The following is a 22,715-nucleotide window of genomic DNA, read 5'->3' on the forward strand; positions in this document are numbered from 1 at the left end:
TACTTAAACCTTTCATGCAGATTTTACATGCCTACAGGTATACTCTGCTCTGGGCACTGAGCACAGAGAAGCTGTGCCCAGTGCAGGCACAGGCAGGGCACACTGGGCTGACACAGCGCTGCCTGCTGTGGGTGCTGTATGGAGCTGGGCAGCAGCCGGCTGGGCTGGCGATTCTCCCTCTCCAACACGTGCAAACGCCAGTGCATGGGTACCCCAGCACCAACAGCCTTCAGAGAAGTTCAGCCTGGTGGCATACGACTATGCGTAGTGCAATGCAGGACACCTGGCCAGGGTCTCCTGCTGCTCTCAGCTGGGTGCTGCTGGATGCTGCTCACCTGTTTTACTGTCCACAGTAAAGTGTTGCTCGCCCTCCAGCACACTGTAGACTACCCGGGCACTGCTCCCATATGTGGGGTCATCAGCATCAGATGCCATCACCTGCATCACAGAGGTGCCTGCAGCAGGGACAAGAACAAAAACAAAGTCAGGGAGGAGATGAGAAGAGCAGCACAAACCTTGGGGCCAGGGAGCTGTCAGGATAGAAGAGTGGGGGCCAACACTGACCACTCACACATTCTGATGAAAGCAAGCAGAACAGCTGTGTGCAAAGGCAGCACCACCTCCCTCCCAAAGGACTGACATCCAGAAATCTGGACCCTTCTAGAAAGGACCCTTTTGTCCTGCAGAGAAGCAGGAGGGACTGGACCATGGACCACCTCAGGGCTGCTGTCTGGGCAGGATGTGCTCTCCACATCACTGATCTGAACACCTGGCATACCCAGAAGACATCTCTGCTGGGCCCTCTGGGAAAGAGCTGGGTATGAGAAGTTACCACCACAGCTTCCCCTTTTCTGTCAGTACTGAGCAACACGGTCACCTCCGGCCCACAGAGGAACTTTCTGGCCAGGCCCTGGTCCCCACTGCAGTGCCACATCTCTGCACCAGACAGACCCATGAGGGTCTGCTGAACCAGAACCAGACACTGCACCACATCCTCATGCTCTACATGTAGAAGGGCAGAAGGACCATAAATTGAATAAAAGCCCTTCAAATGTCTGCAATTAAGTTACTGATTTTTCAACCCTGCCTCATTAAACTGGGTTCCCTCCAACTGCCCCTGTGATGGCTTTATTTTGACATCATGTTCAATTTGACAAAAGTAGGAACCAGGACCTGAGAACTGGGTCATAAGCAAAGGAGCTAATGTCTTCAGAGGCAACAAAAGGGAGGAACAAGGAGAAGCTTAATCTTATCTACAGACACCCCTGAGAAAGGAGATGATGTGACCGAAGACCTGAGGGACAGGCTACTCATGTTCCACCTCCAGTACTAGCAGACTGAGCACATCCCTGCCCAGGAATACAAGCACTGGCACCAGTCACCTCTCTGGTGGGTTGAGAGGCAGGATGGGGAGAAGAGCCCTGAGCTGCTCAAAGGAAAGAGCTGCCACAAGCAGCAGGGATGCACATGATCCCCCCAGTACAGTTCACTTCTGATATCCTGGAAAGGGCTTTACTGAAGAAAATAATCAGTTATCATTGCTGCTTTTCATCCTCTCTGGCCATCTTCTCAGAGCTGAAACTCTGCTGATAACACGAGAACCCCCTTAATCAGTCTTCAGCAACAAGCTGCTTTGAGTTGACTTATTTATGCTTTGATGCCTTCAATGAATCTGTGGTGTGTCCATGCCCACCCAGAGGTGGGTTTCATTTCTGTGGTTTAAGCCAGGCCATGAAGATGACAGGCAGGTGGGCTGCTCTCTATTCTCCAGCACCAGCACAGAAGGCTCCTGGCTCAGGGGAGCATCTCTCACTGCTGGGTGCTCCCAAGCACTGGAGCCACAGGGCAGCAGGTTCAGCTTGCCCAGTCTGCAGCACAAGCACTATGTCCGGGACCTGTGCTTTCCACTCCAGCATGAGGGGAAGCCAAGCAGCATGAGAAGCATTGCAGGAAGGCACCCTCAGCTCAGAGGCAGCAGGATCATGGCATGGTGCCCTTGAGCTGAAGCCAGCAGCCCTGAAGGTGATGAAGGTTGTGCTCTTCCCTACCTGCTTACACAGCATCTCATTAACAGACAAGTGATACTGGACAGATAGGTAACATCAACCCCACTTGGCAGACTAGAAGTCAAGGCACAAAGGTGCAATGCAGCCTGCTCAAGGTCACTCACAGGATATCGGGAATCTAAGAGCGTGACTTTCCAGCACCCTCTCTTACCACTACTACCACCCCCTTTTTTCCACTCCTTTCCTTCCCCTTCTCTTCTGAGCTGAAGATCAAAGGTCTGAAGCTCCAGTTTAACCACTAAGGCCTGACCGCTCCCTCCTGAGGGAGCGACCCAAAGAGGACACTGGTTCCCATCCCTGCTCTCCAAGCATAGCACTGCCCACAGCAGGTACAGAGTGTACAACGTATTTAGTTTTATGGCATGTGCCTTAGCCATAAAAGAGGCAACAGAAAAAATCGAAACATCCATCAAGTACTGCATAACCCACATCCCATAAGCATGAATCCTGAACTCATATCCAGAGAACTAATTAAACATGTAAGATGAGATAAAGACCTCAGTTCCTCTCCTGACCCTCTCATCCCATGGAACCAGAGGAAACCAACAATTTTACATAAAAATTAATGATCTGTATAGCATCTGTCTCCTGCTCTCCTGTTGCAACGATGCAGTCTGGCACAGCAGACCAAGCTGCATTCCCCCAGCAAGGGGCCAAGACCCTCACTTCCGAGAGCTGCCTACAGTGGCGTAGGGACAGACCTCCCGAGGGCACAGCACACCGTCACTCCAGCCTCCGGTCCCACAGACCTGTCGGGGTCGGTCCCCTTCCCACACCCACCTGGAAACCCACCCAGGACCACAGCCAGCCCAGGCCAGGAAGGGCAGTGCTCAGGACTGCACCACTTCCCAGGTACGGACACACAGCCAGGCTCCGGGCCCAGGTGACAGCTCACCCGTGCTCCTCTCCATGCCACGATCACCTTTCCTGTGCAGATCTTGCCATACAGAATAGAAAGGTCCCTGAGAAGAACACTTTGTCATGCGCATGTCATCCCACATACCCAGGGACTGATGCCAGAGGGCAGCACTCCCATCTGAGGGCCCTGGATGCTCTAAAAGGGGCAACTCCAATTCTATAAACTGTACGATTTACAGCTTTCACCTTGTCCCAGAACATGCAGTGGCTGGTGCAACCCAGAAGCAAGCCAGGAGAACATCATGGAAGAAAATAAACCAGAGTTTAAAAACTACTGGAGCAGAAATGAGCATCTGGCAGTCTCAGGAATGCCCTGATTGGTAGAAAGCCAAGCCTGGCCCGGGGGGATTTGCTGCAGAGCCCTCATCCCTCAGGACAAACCCTGGCTGTGGCACAGTTACTCAAACATACAGCAAAGGAAACAGCCTTTGAGGTGTCTCTGGCCTGAGAAACCTGTGGGACAAGGCACCCAGCCGTAAGCATGGTGTCATGGGGAGTAAACCAGCACATCAAATTCTTGGGGCACAGTTTCCCTGAGGGGCTCAGCCCATGCTGACTGGAGGAGAGGGTATAGCAGGTGCTCAGCGGTGCAGATCAGAGCGCTCAGAGCTTGCACCATGACTGGAGTGAGGTGCTGAAGGGAAAGAGGTGTTCTCACCAAGGACCAGCAGGCAGGGCACTGCCCCACTACCCCCAGCTCGTACCCACTTGCGGCCCCAGCCACTGCCAGATGCACACAAGTGTTTTGAGCACATTCTGTTAAGAAAAACCCATCAGACTGCCTGCAAGTGTTCTGGCTGCATGTTAAACAAAGTATTTTCTTCTGCTTCCAGTGTGGAGATTAAGCAATTTCTCTTCACAATAATCAGTTTTGCATTCAGCCAGCTTTGTGCTGGAGCCAGGGCTTGACCCCAAGTTTCTGTCTGCACAGCCAAATCATCTCTAATCTTGGTGCTACCCAGAGAAATAAGGAGAGCAAAATGCACCAAGGGAGGAATTCTGTTCCAATGAAAGGATGCACATTTCCTAGCATGTCATCTCCTACAGACTCTGCATGCTCCCCAGACAGCCCAAAAGTGAGCTCTGGGCTACAACACCCACCCTGTACAAGCAGCAGGGATGTCTTGCAGGAGGCAGTGTGTTCTGGATTTGGGCTCATGCCTGTGCACACCAGACAGCTGTTAAGCACGCTCCAGTGAGCTCAGGGAGTCCAGAACTCAGCTAATTTTAGCATATTCTATTACAAGGTGGAGCTCCTGCAATTCCCAGGCAGTTGGCTGGGTCCATTCTACATCCTCTGTAGCTGCAGGTCTTCTCCTTCAAGACCAGATTCTGCTCAACTCAGGCCTTTAGAGTGATCAGCATTAGGGTGTCCAAGGAGAGGCTGAGCCTCAGGCATCAGACACAGCAGCCTGCAAGCTCTCAGCCCATGGTTTCTTCTTGCGGTGACAGGACAGCAATGGGACTGCAACAGGATTTGCAGCTCAGGTCCCATCCCAAAGCTGGACTGTAGTTGGCCAATTCCAATGTACATGTGGCAGCTGCGCAAACCAACCAAGTGGTGAACACAGGGGGAGTTAGCAGAAATGCTCGCAGGCAGCACTATGAGCCCCTGCCTTCCTCTGCCCAGGTGAACCCAGTGCATCGCCTCCAGCCACTGCTGTCAGCCCAGAGGCAGGACAGGGCTCTGCTCCCTTGGGACTGCATAGGGAGAGCCCACAGCCTGACAGGCAGAGCCCTCTCCCCTCCCTGAACAGCCTCCTACAGCACCAGCTCAGACTTCATCCTCTGCACCCTGACAGCAGCATCCGACAGCCACCTCAGCTGGCACTGTGCTGGTCAGTGTCTGTGACAGCCTCTGAGGGAAGGGGCAGAGTCCTGCCACCTGCAGAACAGATGCATACTCTCTTCTGACACCCAGTAACCCCAGAGCAGTGAAGTTTCTGGAGATAAGTCATTTAAAGCTGCTCGTGCAGCTGGTCCTGCCATGTCAAGGGAGCCTAAGTAAGACTGCTGGGTCTGTTTCCATTTTGCATGTGCTTCCTCCAAGTGCAGGAGCTCCAAGCCAGCCTCAGGTCTGTGCTGTGTGTGCAGAAACACCACCTCCTTTTCCAGGAGCATAGCATAGGCTCAGCCTGGCTCCATGGGCTGGGGTTAGCTCCAAATACCACCTCTGCCCTTACACATCCTAAACTCGTCTTACCATCCTACCCAACTTACATCTGCCATTTTTTGATCCATGACAGCAATGCTTTCCCATAAGCATCCACTTTTGGCCACTGTCAAGATAAGATCCTGGAACAAAGAGGCCTTCATTCCACCTTGAGTCTTATCGTCTCAAGCAGAAGTTCACAGCGAATCGATGAGTTTATGGAGGAGACCAAATTATGCTGCCCTGGTCCCAGTGCAGAGCACAGGACAGATGTCTTGCAAAGCACTCCCAGCTACAGTTCAAGAGTTTGTGCAATTCTCTCATTATTTATTATTCCCTCTTAGGCAGTGGGAAATCAAATGACTTTCCCTCCCAATTAGTACTCCTTCATTATGCAAATGATGTCCTTTGATCTGTTCCTGCTGTCACAGAGCGGATCTGACCGTATTTGTTTTACTCCTCTTTATGCTCCAGGAAGGTACCCACCTCTGAGAGCTGGGACTGTGCTTCCGCCAAGGAGTGGGAAGCTGCGGTTGATTGCTGCCTCCAGTGAGAACAAAAACTGCCCACTTGGGCACCCCCTGGTGCCCCCTTGGGCACAAGCTCCAGTGAGGTCTGGAAGACAGAAGCATGACACAAAGAAGGGGGTCACACCCTTCACTTTTCAGGCTGGGCAGAGCAGCAGAGATGAGGAATGAACAGCAGCTCCCTACAAACCTCTGAACTGAAGCATAGGCCTGCTTCCTAGGTTGGTGCCATCCCGGCAGAAAGCATAGCTGAACCAGGGGCACTGGTGATCTGGGGAAACGGAGCAGAGGCCAGACATGCTTGCCAGCAGGTCCCCAAGCTTTGAGCTTGATATAAGTCAACCCAAGCTGTCCTCAAGCTACCCAGACTTCCTGGCGCTGCTCTACCACTGCAGGAGACTGCATTCATCCACATCCAGAAAGGCAGTGAAGGCATGCTCCCCATTCACTCTCCTTAAAATACCCTTCGGGTGTAGTGGAGATTATCTGTCCAGCTCAGGGATAGCAAATGTTACTACCAATACCAACTATAAAAAAAAGCCACGATCACAACTGCAGCAAGCCTTGATACCACAAAAGGAGTACTCCCACTGCGGCAAGGAGGCAACTTTACCTCCCCAGCCCTAGGCATCATCCCATGTTTTGCATCTGCACACCTTCCTGAAATTCAAACACCCAGGTCCATGACCAGCCCCATCTCCCACTGTGTCCTGTACCTCATACTCTGCATCAGGGCCAGTGCAGGGCAGCACAGCAGCCTCTGAACATTCACAGAACATGCCTGTCCCATCCCTTGTGCCACCTGTTCCTTTGCAAAGCACTGATAAGCTGCAGGAAAAACAGGAGGAAGCTGGGGACTTGTAGCAGCAGCTGCAGCTCTGCATTCGCACCGCAGACTGTGCAGCAGCACCATTTAAAGATGCTGTGTGAAGCTCTCCTGCCCTTTTAGCTGGGCCATCTCCAGGGCTAGGCTGCTGCAGAGCAGCCCTTACACTCCCCAGTTTGGCCAAGCTACAAAAAGCTCCAGGGTTGTCACAGGCAGAGAGACAGCAGCCTGGTAAGCAGGTTCTTGGCTCCAGCTCCCCTCTCTGAGCATGAAGCTTGGAAGCACATCCCACGCCGTTCATAGCACTTCTTTTTACTTTTAACTTCTGAGTATTTTAATTTGCAGGAATTGCCTCCTTTCATGTTGTGAAACCGTGTTTCTTTCTCGCTCTGATCTCCAATTTCGCATAGAAACTGTCTCCTTTGATATGTCTTGTTCACATCAGTCTGTGATCAGGCAGCTCCATAATTGTTAGTGATTTTAAAAGAATTGGGATCCTTGTCTAATACTCAGAGTCGAGAATTCCTTCCTTTTTAAAAGTTGTTCAAGCAAAATAGATTAATTTAATTTCTTTCTTCCCTTTGGGAACAGGATGCTTCCTGCTTTGCTGCCCACATGCTGTCTTTCATTTCTCCAGGAGCACATGGCTATAGTTCAAGGGGTCACCATCTGACTCAGGAGAGGATTTGTGAAGGTAAATGAAAGAGGATGGAGAGCTTGGGATGCCTCATGAGAATATGCTCTCCCATCCACCAACAGCAACCCAGGCAACAGCGGCTCCTGGTGCGGGCAATTCCTGCACTTCTGTAGCTGCTGGAGGCCATGCACCACCCTCACAATATACTGCACATTAACTGTAGAGAGCCAGAGCTCTGTCCTGAGGCAGTGCTGACCCAAGCAGCATCCCCCGAGCTCAGCTTCCAGGACACCCCCTTGGCCAGGTCTTTCTGCATGCACACAGTAGCACCCAGCAACTCACACAACCTGCCCAGTCCCTTGTGCAGCTCAGCTCTGCTCCCCAGGGGCTCTCCTATCTGCTGCGTGCTGCCTTCCCACCACCATCACTCTCCTGTCTATCCCTTGCTCGCAATGCTGGGCAACCTGCCTTATCTTTGATGCCAGTCAGTCTTTTGCAGGCTGCCTTTTACCTTGACACAGCCTTCAGAGAACAGTGATTTATAGTTCCCTGCTGAAGCGCATGCCTGCACACACCGTCTGCTATGCATTTTGGTTCATCGATGGGGGATAACAACCTGATGAGGGCAGAGAACAGAGTGATATCCTGGGGCTGGGCAGTGTCCCCCCTCCCCCGGCGGTTCTCAGCAGCCTGGGGACCCACTGGTGGGCCAGCACAGGGGCTAAGGGCAGTGGTGCAGCATAGCCTTCCTGTATCCCTCTCAACGCTCAGGAGAGTGCAAAGCTCACTGCCCCTACCAGCGCTGCTGGGGGATGGACTCATGCAGCCTCACAGCATCTGTCCCAGCCTCCTACTGCTCGGCATGCCATCCAGGCTGACGATCAGCAGGCTTAAAGATACCTGGCAGCAGGGGGAAGGGCAGGCTAGTGGTAGCACAGAGGAAGGCACTCTTCTATCACATCGGGCATGAATTCCCTGATCTCAGCAATGCCTGGCCTCTTGGAGGAAAGCCAGAAATCAGTCAAGAGGGCTCAGCAGCACTGCATAGGGATGCTCAAGGGAAGAGCCAGGCAGCCATGGGGCTCTGGGTGAGCAGCAAAGCTGCACTGTGCAGGAGGAGGGGCTAGGGCACAGCCAGGCAGAGCAGGAGAGAAGACACCCAGGTTAATCCAAACCACAGGTTGCTGTGGGCCCCTTGGCATGCAAGGGCTCATTGCCATCCCCTGTCCACAGCATCCAGGAGCCAGGGGCTGAGCAAAGGCAGGGCAAAGGCACAGTGGGCAGCCACCACCTCCCTGATCCATCTCCAGGGCACAGCTTAGGGCTGAGACTGAGCGCACAGCCACAGGCTGGCAATCAGCTCAGAGGATTTATTCACTTGTTTTCCTTAAGCTACGTTATTTATTTGTCCCTCTTGGCTCCCCGGCTCTGGTTTCTGCTGGAATCCATGCTATTTGCAGCCTGTTTTGTGGGGTACAGCAGGCTCAAGGCTTGACAGGGGAGGCACAAGTTTCCCTCCCCCCTGCTGCCCAGGAGACCTACCAACAGGGGACAGCTCAGCCACACTGCCGATGTAGGGCCCCTCCAGGAAGCGTGGCTCGCTGTCGTTGATGTCCTGCACCTTGATGATGAACTCGGACTCTGGCTCCAGCAACTGGTCTGTCTGTCGGTCACGGGCCTGAGCCCGCAGTGTGTAGAAGGTTTTCTGCTCCCGGTCCAGGCGCTCGGTGGCATGGATATCTCCTGTGATCTCATCGATGAGGAAGATGGTCCCGGCACCCTCCCCGGAGATGGTGTACTTGATGGAGCCGTCCCCCTCATCCGAGTCTGAATGGATCTGCCAGGGAAAGAGGGAGAGAGTGGGAGCAGGCTGGGGCCATGCTCATGCCCCACGGGTGTGGAGCCCCTGCGCAAGGTGCCCCCAGACCCTGTGTGACACCCCATCTGCCCGCTTTGCCACCACTGGACTGGAGAACCACACAGAGCACCACGGTGGATGCCCATGCATGTGGTGGTGGGGAAACACACCACAGCATCAGTCTTGCCTCTGTCACTATAAGCTTGGCAGATCACAAATGCTGCCGGTACCCAACCACACCACATGCCAAGTGACACCCCCCCCACCCCCAAAAAACAAAGCTTAGAGATGCTGATAAAGGGAAGGACAACTCAACAATAATCCTCAAAAAAGAGGCTTTCCTGTGGTCAGAGAGTGAGGTTAGCTCTCCCATGCTGCACAACAGACTGGGGTATAAAGGTAGCTCAGCACCAGCATCAGCCCCCACCTACCCGGCCAGTTGCCCAAAAGCCCACCCTCCTTGCCCACCACTTTGACCACAGCCACACTTGCCATCCAGGCACTGGTGCTGGCAGGGCACCCTGCATGTGAGCATCACACCCAGAGCCAGCCTGGACAATCAGGCCTGCATTCAGGATGAAAAACAGACCCTGGGAAAGGTGCTTTTGTAGTCAATCTCTACTTCATTTTCTAATTAAGACAATGTTTGGAATTAGGAAAAGAAAGGGTAAACAGCAGCTCCCCACGGACTGGGAGCTGACTGGAATCCAGGCCAGATGTCCAGAGGTAATTTTATTGGTGGCATTAAACTGAGTTACGAGGTTTTTACAATCCAGCCACTTATGAGAAATCTATTAACAGTAACTGGACAGGCAGAATGCATCTTGACAGAGAGCAGCACGGGCATTAATTGGGACAATCCATAACAGGACAGGGCCCCCAAAAGGTTTCTTCAGCTGTCTTCATTTGGTACCTGCAATTTCTGCTTAGAATCAGCAAAGTTCCCCACCCCCTTAAAAAGAAAAAAAAAAAAAAAAAAGAAAAGCTGTCCATTAATCGGCTAATGAAATATGAAAATGTTTATGGGCCATTCAATCTTCCAAACTGCAGTTCTATAATCCACCTTTCAGACATACAGCTCTACCAGCAAGAATTTATACCAGAGCTGCCTTTTTTTTTTTTTTTTACGATGCCTTCATTATATTTGTCTTGTTAGATACAGTTTATATATTTATTTCATGAGCGAGGTACCCACACATCAGACAATCTAATGCATTTTATACAATGTTCTCCTATTACTTCCCATGCTGAAACACCTCCCTATGCTTGCCCAGGATGTGGACCTTTGTTCAGCTAGTGTGTACAGCCATGAGCCCAGCAGTGTCCTGGGACCACTGTGATGATCTGGTCACAGACCTGCCAGGGCAGCAGCTCATCACAGGGATGGTCTGCCCCAGTCTGCAGGAGCATCCAGCCCTGGAGATCCTGCACCAGCCCTCTGGCTGCTGGAGAGCATGCTGCCTCCACCATGGTATAATCTCCACAACATTCACTATTACTCCATCAGAGATCAAGCTTTTCGGACAGAAGGTGTGCCTGGTCTCTTCCACATAGGTAACAGAAACCCACATCTTTTCTGCTGAACACCAGCCTCACGATTAATAATTAGGCCAGAGATCAACCACCCAGCACCACACCGAGCTCTCAGCACATCCTCTTTACATATTTGCTCATTGCTGACTGCTTGGAGCAGACACCAGCATCCCTGTAAACTGGAAAGCAAGGAAGAAAAATGGAGCCTGGGCTCAAGGGGCTGTAGAGATTGATTTACAAGGGAAGATTAGAAGAGCTAAATCTGTGCTGCTTGGCTAAACAACAACTAATGGGGGAGGGCTGGAAAACTGACTACAGGCATCTGGGGGGAGATGCTGCAGAGTGCAGGCCCAGAGCACGTCCCAGGGATGCTCACTTCTGCCCGGGCTCACAGAGAGCCACACCACCACGCTGCCACCAAGCAGGACAGGCGAGCAAAGCTGGGCAGCCCTGGTACAGCACAGACCCTGAACCTCAGGGGCAGCCGTGCCCGGAATCCCCCCCACCCCCCACCCCCATTCACCTCCTTCTCTGTGAGGGAATTCCTGCCCCCCCCCCCCCCCCCCCCCCCCCCCCCGCCCCTTGGCTCAGCAAATCTGGCAAGGACAAGAGTGCCCACACTTCAGTTTGTTAAACAGGAAATAGTTCCATTAGCCCAAAGGGCTAAACCCAAGAATTTTATGAAGCCATTAATTACTTGCTAATAATTAAAACAAAATTAAATGTGAACAGAGGTGCACATTCCTTATTAAAAGCGATTAAACAGGAAGCACAGATACACAAATAAAAATGACTTTGGGGCTGGAAAAGAAAGAAAATCAAATAAAAACTAGCCCGTAATAAAGGCGCACTCTGTTTGCTCCAACTCATAAAGCCTGAGTTCATCAATTTTCTTTAAATATTAGCAACTTAATTAAATCTCCTTTTTTTTCCCCTTTAATCCCCTCCTCTATCTAAAATAGATCTGTCCACATGCAGAAGTTTGTAACTAGTGCTGACCCCATAATTCTATTAACCCCCCCCCCCCCACACACACACAAAGAAATCCACATCAAACTGACAGTAGCCTCAGGGGAAATTACAGTTCAGAAGGATTAACTAGAGAACCCAGATTTTATGGAAACGGCATTGGCCCTTTGAAGAACACGTGGAGGTGTGCAAGAGGCATCCATGGAGGGCAAGCCCCAGCCACGCCACCGGGAGACACAGCGCCACGTCTGCAAGGCTCCCGCGCTCAGCCCTGCTCCTCAGCTGGCTCAGCCAGAGGGCTGGGGGCTCCCAGCCCCAGCCTCCCCAGGCAGGCACCACAGCTTCTCCCAGGTGCAGGAAGAGCCTGGTCCAGGCTGCTTTCAGCCCTGTGGAGCAATATCGACAGGGAATTGGTTTTGGTGCAGCTTGGTTTTTATTCTGAGTGGGGTGGGTGATGCGTTGAATGATGTGAAAGAGACTGTAAAATGGGTTAGTTTTAGGTTCCTGGGTTCATTTTGGAGATGAGGCTGTTGCTAGGCTACCTCTGGAGTTTGACAGGGCCTGATGCTTCGAGTCACCTCCCAGGGGAGCTGTGAATTAACTGTAACTGCATCGAGCGTCCTGGCGGAGGAGTGCGGCTTTCGAGTGTCTGCTGAAATGGACACAAATCACTGCTGAAATTCCACCTGGCCCATAGCCAAGAAGCCCATTTTCAAGCCTCCTCCAGACTCACAACCAGACAGCCAAGGCCATCAGACAGCCCTGCTGCATGAGCTCTTGGGCATTTTCCTTTAGGGAGAGCCCATGTCCCCACAGGAGCAGCTCTCCCCTGGGGCTGGTCCCAGCAGCTAGCTCTGCCTTCATCAGTATAAAAAGGGTGTCCTCCAAACACCCAAGAACCACACGGCAGCCTCTCCACAGCTCCTGGAAAAGGACAAAGCCCAGCAATCCCAAAGTGAATGGCTCACAGAATTATAGGGGTTGGAAGGAATCTCAAGAGATCATTGTGTCCAACCCCCCTGCCAAAGCAGTTCACTAGAGCAGGTTGCCCAGGTAGATGTCCAGACGGGCCTTGAGTATCTCCAGAGAAGGAGACTCCACAACTTTCCTGGGCAGCCTGTCCCAGTGCTCCGTTACCCCCACCGCAAAAAAGTTCTTTCACATGTTGGTGCAGAACTTCCTGTGCTCTATCTTGTGGCCATTGCCCCTTGTCCTGTCCCCACAAACCACTGAAAAGAGGCTGGCCAAATCCCTCTGTCTCCCACACTTAAGATATTTGTAAACATTAATAACATCCCCTCTCAGTCTTCTTTTCTCAAGGCTGAACAGACCCAGGTCTCTCAGCCTGACTCCTCCAGCCTCAGGATGCCATGTCCGTAACCAGCATCCCCCTGCCCCAGGAGGTCACTGTAGGCAAGTAGCAAGTTCCCAATGACAGATCCAGTCCTGCCCTGCACAGCGCTGTATTCTGCCAACGAAGGCTGCCTTGGGTTTGCCAGCATGCCCCTCTGCAGTGTGTGAGCAACAGCAAGAGTCAGAACAGCATGAAGAGTCACTCCCTGGCAGAGGTGAGGGACAACCGGGTCTTTTCCAGGTGGGGAGACCAGAACGGCTCAGTGCCTGCTATCACACCTTCTCACAGCGGAGCAGGATGATTACAAGCCTGAACATTCCCAGCACCTCCCTAGGTAAGGTCATCAGTGCCACCACCTGTGCAAAGTCAAGTGTGAGACCGGCCCCAAGGGCAGCAAGACAGCACAGTGCAGCCCCTGGGCAGTGCTAAGGAGCACCCACTCATGGGCCTGATGTGCAGACCCCTGGCAAGTTCTATCACCAGTGCTGGTCCTCGTAGCCCCTCCAAGCCCTGCATATCCGCACCAAGCACCCTCCATACTGCGCTGTGCAGGCCAGCCTGAGATGCATCAATCCTGAAACAACCTCCCTCTGGCCACATGCAGGAGCTGGATTTCCATGCCACAACTAGAGTGGGACATCTGCTCTGCCAGCCCCAGTCTGCTCAGATGGTTAGCTCAGAAACAACTGCAGCCTGCAGGTCCAACAGAGCACAGTCCTTCCAGGACCAGCAGGGAGCCTCAGGGAGGAATGAGGAAAAACAAAAACAAAACAAAACAAAACAACAACAAAAAAAAAAACAGCACATCATCCTCATACTGAAGGGACTACAGGATGGGGAACTGAACAACTCCAGGAAGACAAGGCTGTGCCTATTGCAGCAACTGCCAGGGCTGGAAGTTCCTGGTGCTCCAGCAGCACTTCAGCCCCCACGCAAGGCATGGAGCAGTGTGAGCAGCTGCCCATTGCACCGGCCCAGGATAGCCTGCATGTCTGCCTTCCCAGAGACAGGGCTGAGCCTTCCCCACTGCCCCCACAACACCCAGCGCCGCACACCCGGAGCTCCTACCAACCCAGTCCTTAGGGTACTCCCTCTGTGAGCAGCCTTCATGCAGGGCCCCTCACCCCCACCAGGTTCAACCATGCTGCCAGCATGCCCTGCTCTGCACAGGCTTCATCAGCCCCAGGGACACATAGGGTTACCTTACCTTCCCCACGTACAGTGGCTCCGTGCCCGTGTACTCCTCCACCACAAAGAACTGGTTCCAGACCCAGCCACGCTTCACTCGTCCACTGACCAGCAGCGCAGGGTCCCCTGGCTGCCCCAGGCCAGGACCCTCTGCTGCAGTGTGCACAGCCCAGGACCCCAGCTCCTGGATAGCACAGAGCAGCAGCAGCATGGTCCACGAGAAGCCCTGCAGACCCTTTGCCATTGCACTCTAGGAGGCTTTTGGACAGGCAACTGGCATCCTCAGGAGGAAAGTCCACACCAGCAGCATTGGGCTCACCAGTCACTGCAGAGTATCCCCATCCCTGCTGCACGCCACGTCCTGCAGCTGGAGCCCTCCACTGTGGGCTAGAGTCACATCTGCAACTGCAGGCGTTCCAGACAACCCACTGCTAGCATGAGAACAGTCAATGCTGTTGTCTCACAAGCTGCTCCTGGGTCTCCAGAGAAGAGTCTGGCAGCTGGCATTTGTCCCCAAGGACAGGGCTGCACAGCTCCGAGCTCAGCTGCTGGTGGCCTTTCCAGGGAGCGGGGTCATGTGCAGCTTGCTGCCTGCCCCGCCACAGGCAGGCAGCTCTGCAGCAGTGCATGGGGCACAGCTGCCCAGGACCAGCATCCACAAGGCGCAAGGGACAGCTTTTCCACACAAGGTTTCCCAGAGGAGTTAAGAGGACGAGCTGCTGTGGCCAGCCTCCACCTGTCCCGTGGTGGCCCGAGGGGTCCAGCCACGCAGGGACCCGTGCTGTGCGCTCCGCTCACGAGCCCATTTGTAATTCCCGTCTTCAGGGGGGCGACATCCCAGCACCTGGTGAAGGGTCCTTGGCCCAGCTGATGCCAGTCGCTTCCATCCTCTGCCGGCTCACACAGGGAGGCGAAGGGCAGCCAGCAGCATCCCCAGGAGCCTGGAAAATGCCAAGGTGTCAGTGCTGGTGTGAGAACGGGGCTCTGTGCCCCTCCACTGCCCCTGCACCCTCAGGTCAGGGCCCTCCCTTTCCCCCTCCCCCCAAAAATAAACAAACAAAAAAACCCTCCCAGGTGCCCCACAGCAGTGCTGTACCATCAGCACCTGGCTGACAGTAAACATTTTTTTAAGAAAGGGATCTGCAGTAAGTTTCAAGCCACACTTGAGATACTAAGGATAGTGACATGAGACCTGGGGCCAAGCGTAAACTGCATTCGACAAGCAACTAGGAAGAGGGAGCTCAATGAGGAGAGGGGGATAGGTATGCAGCATCCACCTCCCTCTACCAACACCCTGAGGTTCCTGAGATTCCACCAGAGCTCTGCAACACCAGCCACAGCCAGAATTGCTCATGAAGTATGTGCACTTTCACTGCTTTTGCAGAGAATCTCCTGTCATCTCTTACTCTAAATAGTAGAGGGAAAAGAGGAGGGACTATCCTGGACCACGTGCACGAGGCAGTAGGTAGGCATCTGCTCCCTAGAGAAGGGCCACTAGGCAGCTGCCTGGACCATGCTCTGCACAGCCCCCTGCATGACTCTAAACAGTCCTAGCAGTTCAGAGCAGGGAAAACTAGCAAATAGCCCTTCCTTGCACTTGTCATTCCCCTATTGTGACCACAGCTACAGGGTAAATTCTCAAAGCATCCAACAAGCTGCACCTGTTTTGCATTTCCCTGTCTGGGCACACACTGAGAAGCACAGGGCATTTGACCTGAGGAAGTGCCTGACGCCATTCAGCACTGCCTATTAACGGCTCACATGTAGCGTGTCATGCAAAGCGCAGATATATTCACACACAAGGGCTCACACTCATACTTCACATGCACAGCTAAGAGCACTCATGTACACAGTCACTCCTTTTTGTCCCTATTTGTGCCTTGTTTGTGTGGACACGTGCCAGTTCTCCCTCAACACACTCATGCTGTATTCTGCGCACACATGCCCATATCTCACACGTGCAAGCCCTGTGTGCTTCAAGCTTCAAGGAGCACAGAGTCTCCAGTGTATTTCTTTGTTAGGAATCATGGCGCAGAAGTACTAACATTCCTTCCCACCCCTCTCTCCTGATGGGCAGTTTCTTATTAAGACATCTTCATACCAACCACATAAGGTTGTTGGCAATGGCAAAGCTCCCACTTGCAGTCAGGACTCCCCACGCAGGAGCAGTTCTTGCCACTGCTCCAGAAGGGCCAGTTACACTTGCCAATATAGAGGCAAAAATCCCTATAATCAAACATGACAAAATATTTAACATGGCAGACTACATATAGGGGAGTAGGATGGTCTGTATACAGATGGACTGGCTTGTTCCATCCCACTGTCAGGGTAAAGTCTGTCAGGGTAAAGCAACTGCACCTTTCATGTATCAAACACAGATGCAAAAGTCCCCACTCTAGAGCTGCCCCACCTGCATCAGACTTCAGAGCGGGAGATTCACAATGACAATAACAGGACACATACAAAACTGTTTTATCGTTCTTGCATGGATATATAGAAGATACATAAAACAAGATACAGAGCATCACTGCCACAAACAGTATCTCTCCAATTTCTCACATCTAGGAAATTTATAGCTATTTTAGAGAGAGTTCCCCAGATAGTGAGAGATGTCAATAAACTGAATAGCACAAGTCGTGCCAGAGCAAGAGCTTCAAGCCAGCATCTAGGGCATACAATAACTTTGGAAAGAAGCCCTTACCCAGCATCTCTGCCCCTGCTACACCACAGTACTTTTGCAGGCAATGCTTCCAGATGTGTCCAAAGTCTCTGTACAAGTACATTGTACCTGAAAAATGCAGATGGCAGAAACAGAACTTAACAGCCCATTTGGCCATGTTCTCAAGGTCTACTACATAATCAGAGCCTTCGGGAGAAGCAGTCACCAGCTGTAGACATCTGCTGCCTGCCATGAGGCCCTCTCCTTGCCATCCAGGCTGCTCCATAAAGCCCTGTCAGAAGCCCTACAGGGCAGCAATGCCAATTGCTACCAGACAGAACAGTTCTGCAATCACTGAAGACCTCCTGAGCCTGTGGCAAACCTGAAGGAAAGCCAACACAACAGTGAAATGCAGGCATAATTAGTAACATTAGCCTGCAAACAGCACCAACGCTGGCTCAGCGAGGGAGGTAGGAGCAACCCCTGTTCCTCTCACCATGCCATTCCCCACGCAAGCTGCGCAGCCCCCTCCATGACCTGACTACCCAAGCCATATGGAGACTAGGCCTGTATGCATACAGGGATGGCACTGCACAGCCACCGTGCATTTTCTTTCAGCCTCACCAGAGTTACAACACATAAATGGAAGCGACTAAATCCAAAACAGTGTCAATAAACCAGTAAAAGCAGCAATTTGAATGCACACACTAAAGCGAAGCAGAGAAGCGTACGCAAGGGCGAAAGGCGCCGCAGTAGGCGAGCACAGCTCCAGCGGGGCCACTCCCCAGTTGGCAGAGGAGCTGGCCCACAGTTCCCAAGGCAACTTGCTCAGCCCTGTTGCATCTCAGCACTCTGCTGAGCCGCGACTGCCATGGAGAGGAGAGTCCCGCTGAGCGCGCATGGGCTGGGCTGCCGTTGCTGTGGGAACCACAACCTTGTGTTTTGAGTCCCAGCCATTATGCCGCTTGTTACATTTAACAGATTTCTCATCTTACTGCTATGCCTGAGCTAATGTGGTTTGCTAGAGGCTGTCTCACATTGCCAAAGTTCAGCTACATTCAGCTGAACTGTTTGCAGGCTCTTCCTATGGGTGCATCCCAGTCTCTCTCAATGCACCTCCTAAGCGCTTGGGTCCCATATTGTACCCAGTCCAATGCATGCTCCAGATCTTGATACCCAGAGCCACCTAGAAACAGACACAGAGACACATCTTTGGCTAGGCTCAATGTCACAAACTAGATTCTTCTCCACCCATAAATTCTCAGCCTATTTCTCTTCTGTCAAAGCTTCAGGCCACAGCTAGGGTCAGCACTGAGCCACTTCTCAGCATGCACACTTTTCCTTCTGACTGTCACTTCACAGAGCTCTTCCAGAAGCAACATACCCCAGATCTCCAAGCCCTGCTCGTGTATTTGCTGCAGCAGGATTCAAGGTACCCCCACAGCACCACAGAAAGTTCTGAGCACAGGGACCAAGACTAGCACAGCATTTATTTCCTCACACTATTCAAGAACATTCACCAACAGCTGGAGGTGCCACTTCTCGCTGCCACACGTGAGCAGCAGAGCCATAAATAACTAAGTGGGAGCTGCTGCAGCCAGACTCAGCCCCCAGCACAGCATCCTGAGCAGACAGCAGCCCACAGCTGCAGGTGCATAGCACGCGTGCACCCGCAAGGCCACACGCCTGGGCTCTTGCTGTGACAGGCAGGCTTTCATGCACGCAGCAAAGAACTAGGCTCTCGCACCACCCTGAGATGCCCTCCCTCCTGCTGCTGCTGCTCTGTCATCCCCGCTTCCCAATTATCAGCACAGCTCCCCCTCTCCTCCCCGCAAGAGCTTGTGCAGTTTGTCGGTGTGTATTTGGCACAGTCGTACTGTACATCATGTTGACAGTAGAAATTACATCCTGAGCTTATGTTTTACACTCTGCACTGTCAGAACTCACCGCAGCCCAGTGATCAGGACAAATTGAATAGCATCCCGTCCGTGTCAATATTTATTTCATTTTACAAATGCAGCCTGATGCAGGGGAAAGAAGGCAGGGGAAGGGGAAGACAGTGGCAGGCAATAGCAGATGAAAGCAGCACTGTCTGATGCATCACAGCCCTGCAGTGTGCTATAACATTGCTCAACACGGCTGCAGTCCCAGATCTGGGGGAGTGGTGCCACACTAGCCCAGAGCATGCCAATCTGGCCAGGAGCCAGGTAAGTGCCCTGGGAGCTCACAGCACTCCCCATGCCTGCAGCCATGTTGAAAGGTCTGACAGACCAGTATCGTTCCTGAGACAAGCCCTTACAATCATCAGAAAACACAAAGTCCAACAACAGCTCTGAAGGATGCAGCAAGGCAGGAGAGCTTTGCATGCCTGGAGGCACTCAGCTTCTCAACGCCCCGTGACAGAGCATCACCTGCCTGTGCCAGTGCCAGGCCAGCTTCGGTGGACATGAGGAAGCAATGGCTGCAGCAGGAAGGTGGCTGGTCAGAAACAACAGCTCAGCCCCAGTCCCCTGGAGCACAGACATGGCCTTCAAGGCTCAGTTAGCCGTGGGCTGGACTCACTCAAACAGGGCATCAGCGACCCAGATCCAGGCAGCCCACAAACACTGAAGGGGCAGACCAGAGCACTGCAGGGACAGCCTGCAGGACGGCTGGCTGCTGCTTCTAGCACAGGAATGTGGACACCCAACCTCACTGCTGGAGACTGGGAGCCTATGGACTCTTACGCTGCCAACTTCTCCTCACGCTTTGCTCCCCACTGGCTTCCAAAGGGCAGAGCAGGCAATGACAAAGGCATTGGGGAAGAGCTGCAGCATTCCTGTATCCCAGTCTTGCTGGTCTGGAGCTAGTACCTCAGCAGTCATGAGGAAGCCACATTGGTCTAGCACTGCTCCATCAGCTTTGGCACCGAGTATAGCTGCCGCACAGGGAAAGTGGACAGAAGAGCATGGGAAGACACAAGGAGGAGGCTGGAGATAGACATAGAGCACAAACACAGCCTTGTCAGCAGTTCACAGTGATGCTTCCAGCAGGCAGGACTACAGCACCTTTGCAGACAACCCAGGACAGGAGTCAAAGAGACGAAAGTTCCTGCTAGGCTGCCCAGCAACCAGCCAGATGTGCATCAGCACTGGAGTGGCAAGAAGAGTACAGCTTCACACACTGGCAGCTTCTTTCCCAAGTACACAAGCCCAGCTGGAGACTCTCTCCAAAGAGGGGGGCAGACCTCTAGCACCAAGCAGACCTCTGCATTCTCTGCCCAGCACCTCCTGAATCAAACATGCCTTTACCCAGGAGCTTAGCAGGCCAGCCTGAAGGGCAGCTCTGCCATCTCCTGCACACAGCAACGACGCCAGAGAGCAGGGAGCCCAGCACCACACAGGCTCACCAGCTATTTCAGCCACGAGGGAAGAGCTGAGGCCTCCTGCAAGCACAAGCACAACAGCTCTTGGGCCAAACTAGTGCCAGCTCAGAGTCAGCATCCCTGGCCACATGGAGCCCCACCTGCCTCACACCTTGAGCATGGGTGGCATGCCAGTCCAGTCTCAGACAATTCTCCGGGATACGGGACAGCAAAAAGCCTGCAATTACTGTACCAGCAAATTCTTTTCTCATACTGCCTGCAGTGCAGCACACAGCGTGTAACTGCGTCTCCTCCTGTTAAACAGGATTCAAATCCACTTAATGCTCCCTTTCCTGGGAAAAGGAATAGGCTGGCTAGTGCACACTTCCACTATCTGATGCACGGAGGCAATACAAGCACAGCAAGGCTGCTACAAAGCTTTAAGATGGTTCATAATCTCCAGGCCTAGGGCTAAGACATGAACTTGGGCTCTCTGGAGCTCACTTTCTCTACTGGATATTGTAAGACAAGATGAGGCATTAAAAAAAAAATAAAACAAAACTTTTATGAACTTCTCTTTAAAACCCAGAGAAGGTGGAGGCAGTCTTGCCAGACGTGATTCTGTCAACTCCAGAGCAGGCCACATGGACACACATCAAAAATTTATACAAGTGTCTGTCATCCCCCACACTGCACCACTATTATCTGATAATAATGCACCTCGGTACCACAGCCACTGTTGACCACTGCACCATGCCCAAGCACCCATCTATGTGCCCACAGCTCCTTCCTAGCATCCAAGAAGCATTTTAAGAGTACCCCTTTAGGCTGGACAACAGAATAGTCACAGCACACATCAGCTTCAGCCCTAGAGATTTAGAGATATAAAGATTTTCAGCCCTACCAGCTCTGCAGATTTAATACAATATGGACCAACATCACCACCATTCCCTCTGCACCATTACAGCCACGATAAGTGTTTTTGGCTGGAATACATTATTTTGCATCACAAATTCCATAAGTGATATCAACACTAGGGACAGAAAAGGCGCAGAACATCCACTCACATCAGGAGTGGTTATGATCATATCCACTGCACTGGAAGTTCCTGTTCCATAGCAGATCCCATCAGTGACACAGCACTTAAGGTTCAATACTTTGGTGAAACAAAGCTGGACATCATGTCTCAATAACGTGGTACCATGGAGAGCAACTGTAGGCTAAACAGGTTGCCACCACTGCAAGCTCTGGAACCCCCCCCATAGCATCTCCTCTGCTGAAATTCATGCACAAGGAACACTCTAATTCGGTGCCCTTTCCATAATCTCAACACATTTACCAATCAAGTAATATAGAAATGGCTGGAGATATTGATCTGGATGGCACTGAGTAAAAATGCTGAAGATAAGTGGCCAAGAGATTCAAAACTGTAACTGTAGAGGCTTTTGAAAGAGGATATTTAAATTACTTTTATTTCTGCTTACACAGCAAAAGGCCTTTGTAACCACAGTTATCAGATAAACTTATCCCATGTGCAGGTCCGGACTGTGCAAAGCAATGTTTGATAGCAAGCTGCCTTTCAGCAAGTCTTCTGTCCTGATCCAGAGCACGTGAAATGGGCAGATAATGATATAATGTCACCCTAGCCACAGCTTTGACAACAGGGAAGAAAGTCCATTATACTAAGTGAAAACTTAGCTGTGCTTGTTCTTGAAGTAAATCTCTTCGCTTCCTCCTTCTGTTTCCTTGGAATTATTCTCCTAGGGGACTTCTTCCTCTGCTTTTCTTCTCAGGTGAACTTGCTCACAGTCCAGGTAAAGCTCTTTTTCCAGAGGAATTTCTACTTACACAATGCTCAGGACTGTATGACTAAACATCCACTTTCTCCCTTCTTTTTAAGTTGCTTTAATTATTGTCCCCTTTGATGCTGCCTTTTGAAATTCCAATAAAATGGTGCAGCAACTGTCAAAGCAGGACCTATTCATGACCTTTTGACTTCTCATGCTCAGTCACTTTCTGCTATCAGACACACTGGGAGGAACAGTATTTGTTAAATGCTTGCTCTCATGCAAGCAGTCTTCGGGAAAAAAAAAAAAAAAGTATTTTCAAAGTTCAGGAGATTTTTTCCTCTACATCTTCTTTGGTCCAAGTTTCAAAGAAATTTTAATTGCAAAGAAAATCTCAAAGTCTGCCTTAGGGAAGAGGGTTTTATAGCCATAACGGTCTCGCTCTGCAGCAATTCTTTTCCAAAACGGAATTTTCATGCCTTGTCTACGTGAATACAATGCTTTTAATTTGCCTTTAAAAACAAACTCAGAGGAGGAGAAAGCAAAGACAACTTCCTGTTGCCCTGACTACATATACAATTTGCTCTGCCCAGGCCTGAGAGAAACCACCTCTAAGCCAAGAATGCAAAGAAGGCATGGAGCAGCTCTGTGTCCAACGTGCCCGCAGCCCAGCTGCCACACTGGGCAGAGCAAGCTGCACCCACCAGTTCCCAAGGGCAAGGAGCCAGCCAGAGCCAGCTCTGACTAACCAGGCAGAGCAGTCAGTCTCCAAAATAAATTGCTGTCCCAGCTGAGCATGCAAAAGCTCTGCCTGTGGCTGCCAAGGAGGCAGGTTGGATGGGAGTAACCATAGTACCAGAGAGTATTGCTGTCCACATCCAGAGCCTAGAAACTGCCT

General features: G+C 51.9%; 2 protein-coding genes across 3 annotated transcripts in view; both read right to left on the minus strand.

Moving 5' to 3' along the window:
• The window catches only part of CDH22 (cadherin 22), a 49,697-nt gene extending 35,425 nt beyond the window's left edge, over window positions 1–14,272 (minus strand). Inside the window, exons 1-4 of one of the 2 annotated variants that reach the window (XM_072026261.1) lie at window positions 14,048–14,272; window positions 8,669–8,963; window positions 5,623–5,751; window positions 336–455 (exon numbers count right to left, since the gene is read on the minus strand). In XM_072026261.1, the coding sequence (XP_071882362.1) occupies window positions 336–455; window positions 5,623–5,751; window positions 8,669–8,963; window positions 14,048–14,272 (769 nt within the window). The remainder of the gene's footprint in view (window positions 1–335; window positions 456–5,622; window positions 5,752–8,668; window positions 8,964–14,047) is intronic. The other variant, XM_005025596.6, reaches the window with a different exon arrangement.
• A 557-nt stretch (window positions 14,273–14,829) lies between these two features.
• SLC35C2 (solute carrier family 35 member C2) overlaps window positions 14,830–22,715 on the minus strand; it is a 66,983-nt gene continuing 59,097 nt past the window's right edge. The window contains exon 10 of the transcript XR_011804359.1: window positions 14,830–14,969. The gene's annotated coding sequence lies outside the window, so the exon portion shown is untranslated. The remainder of the gene's footprint in view (window positions 14,970–22,715) is intronic.

This window comes from Anas platyrhynchos, chromosome 21, assembly GCF_047663525.1.
Source record: "Anas platyrhynchos isolate ZD024472 breed Pekin duck chromosome 21, IASCAAS_PekinDuck_T2T, whole genome shotgun sequence".
NCBI classification, from domain to species: Eukaryota; Metazoa; Chordata; class Aves; order Anseriformes; family Anatidae; genus Anas; species Anas platyrhynchos.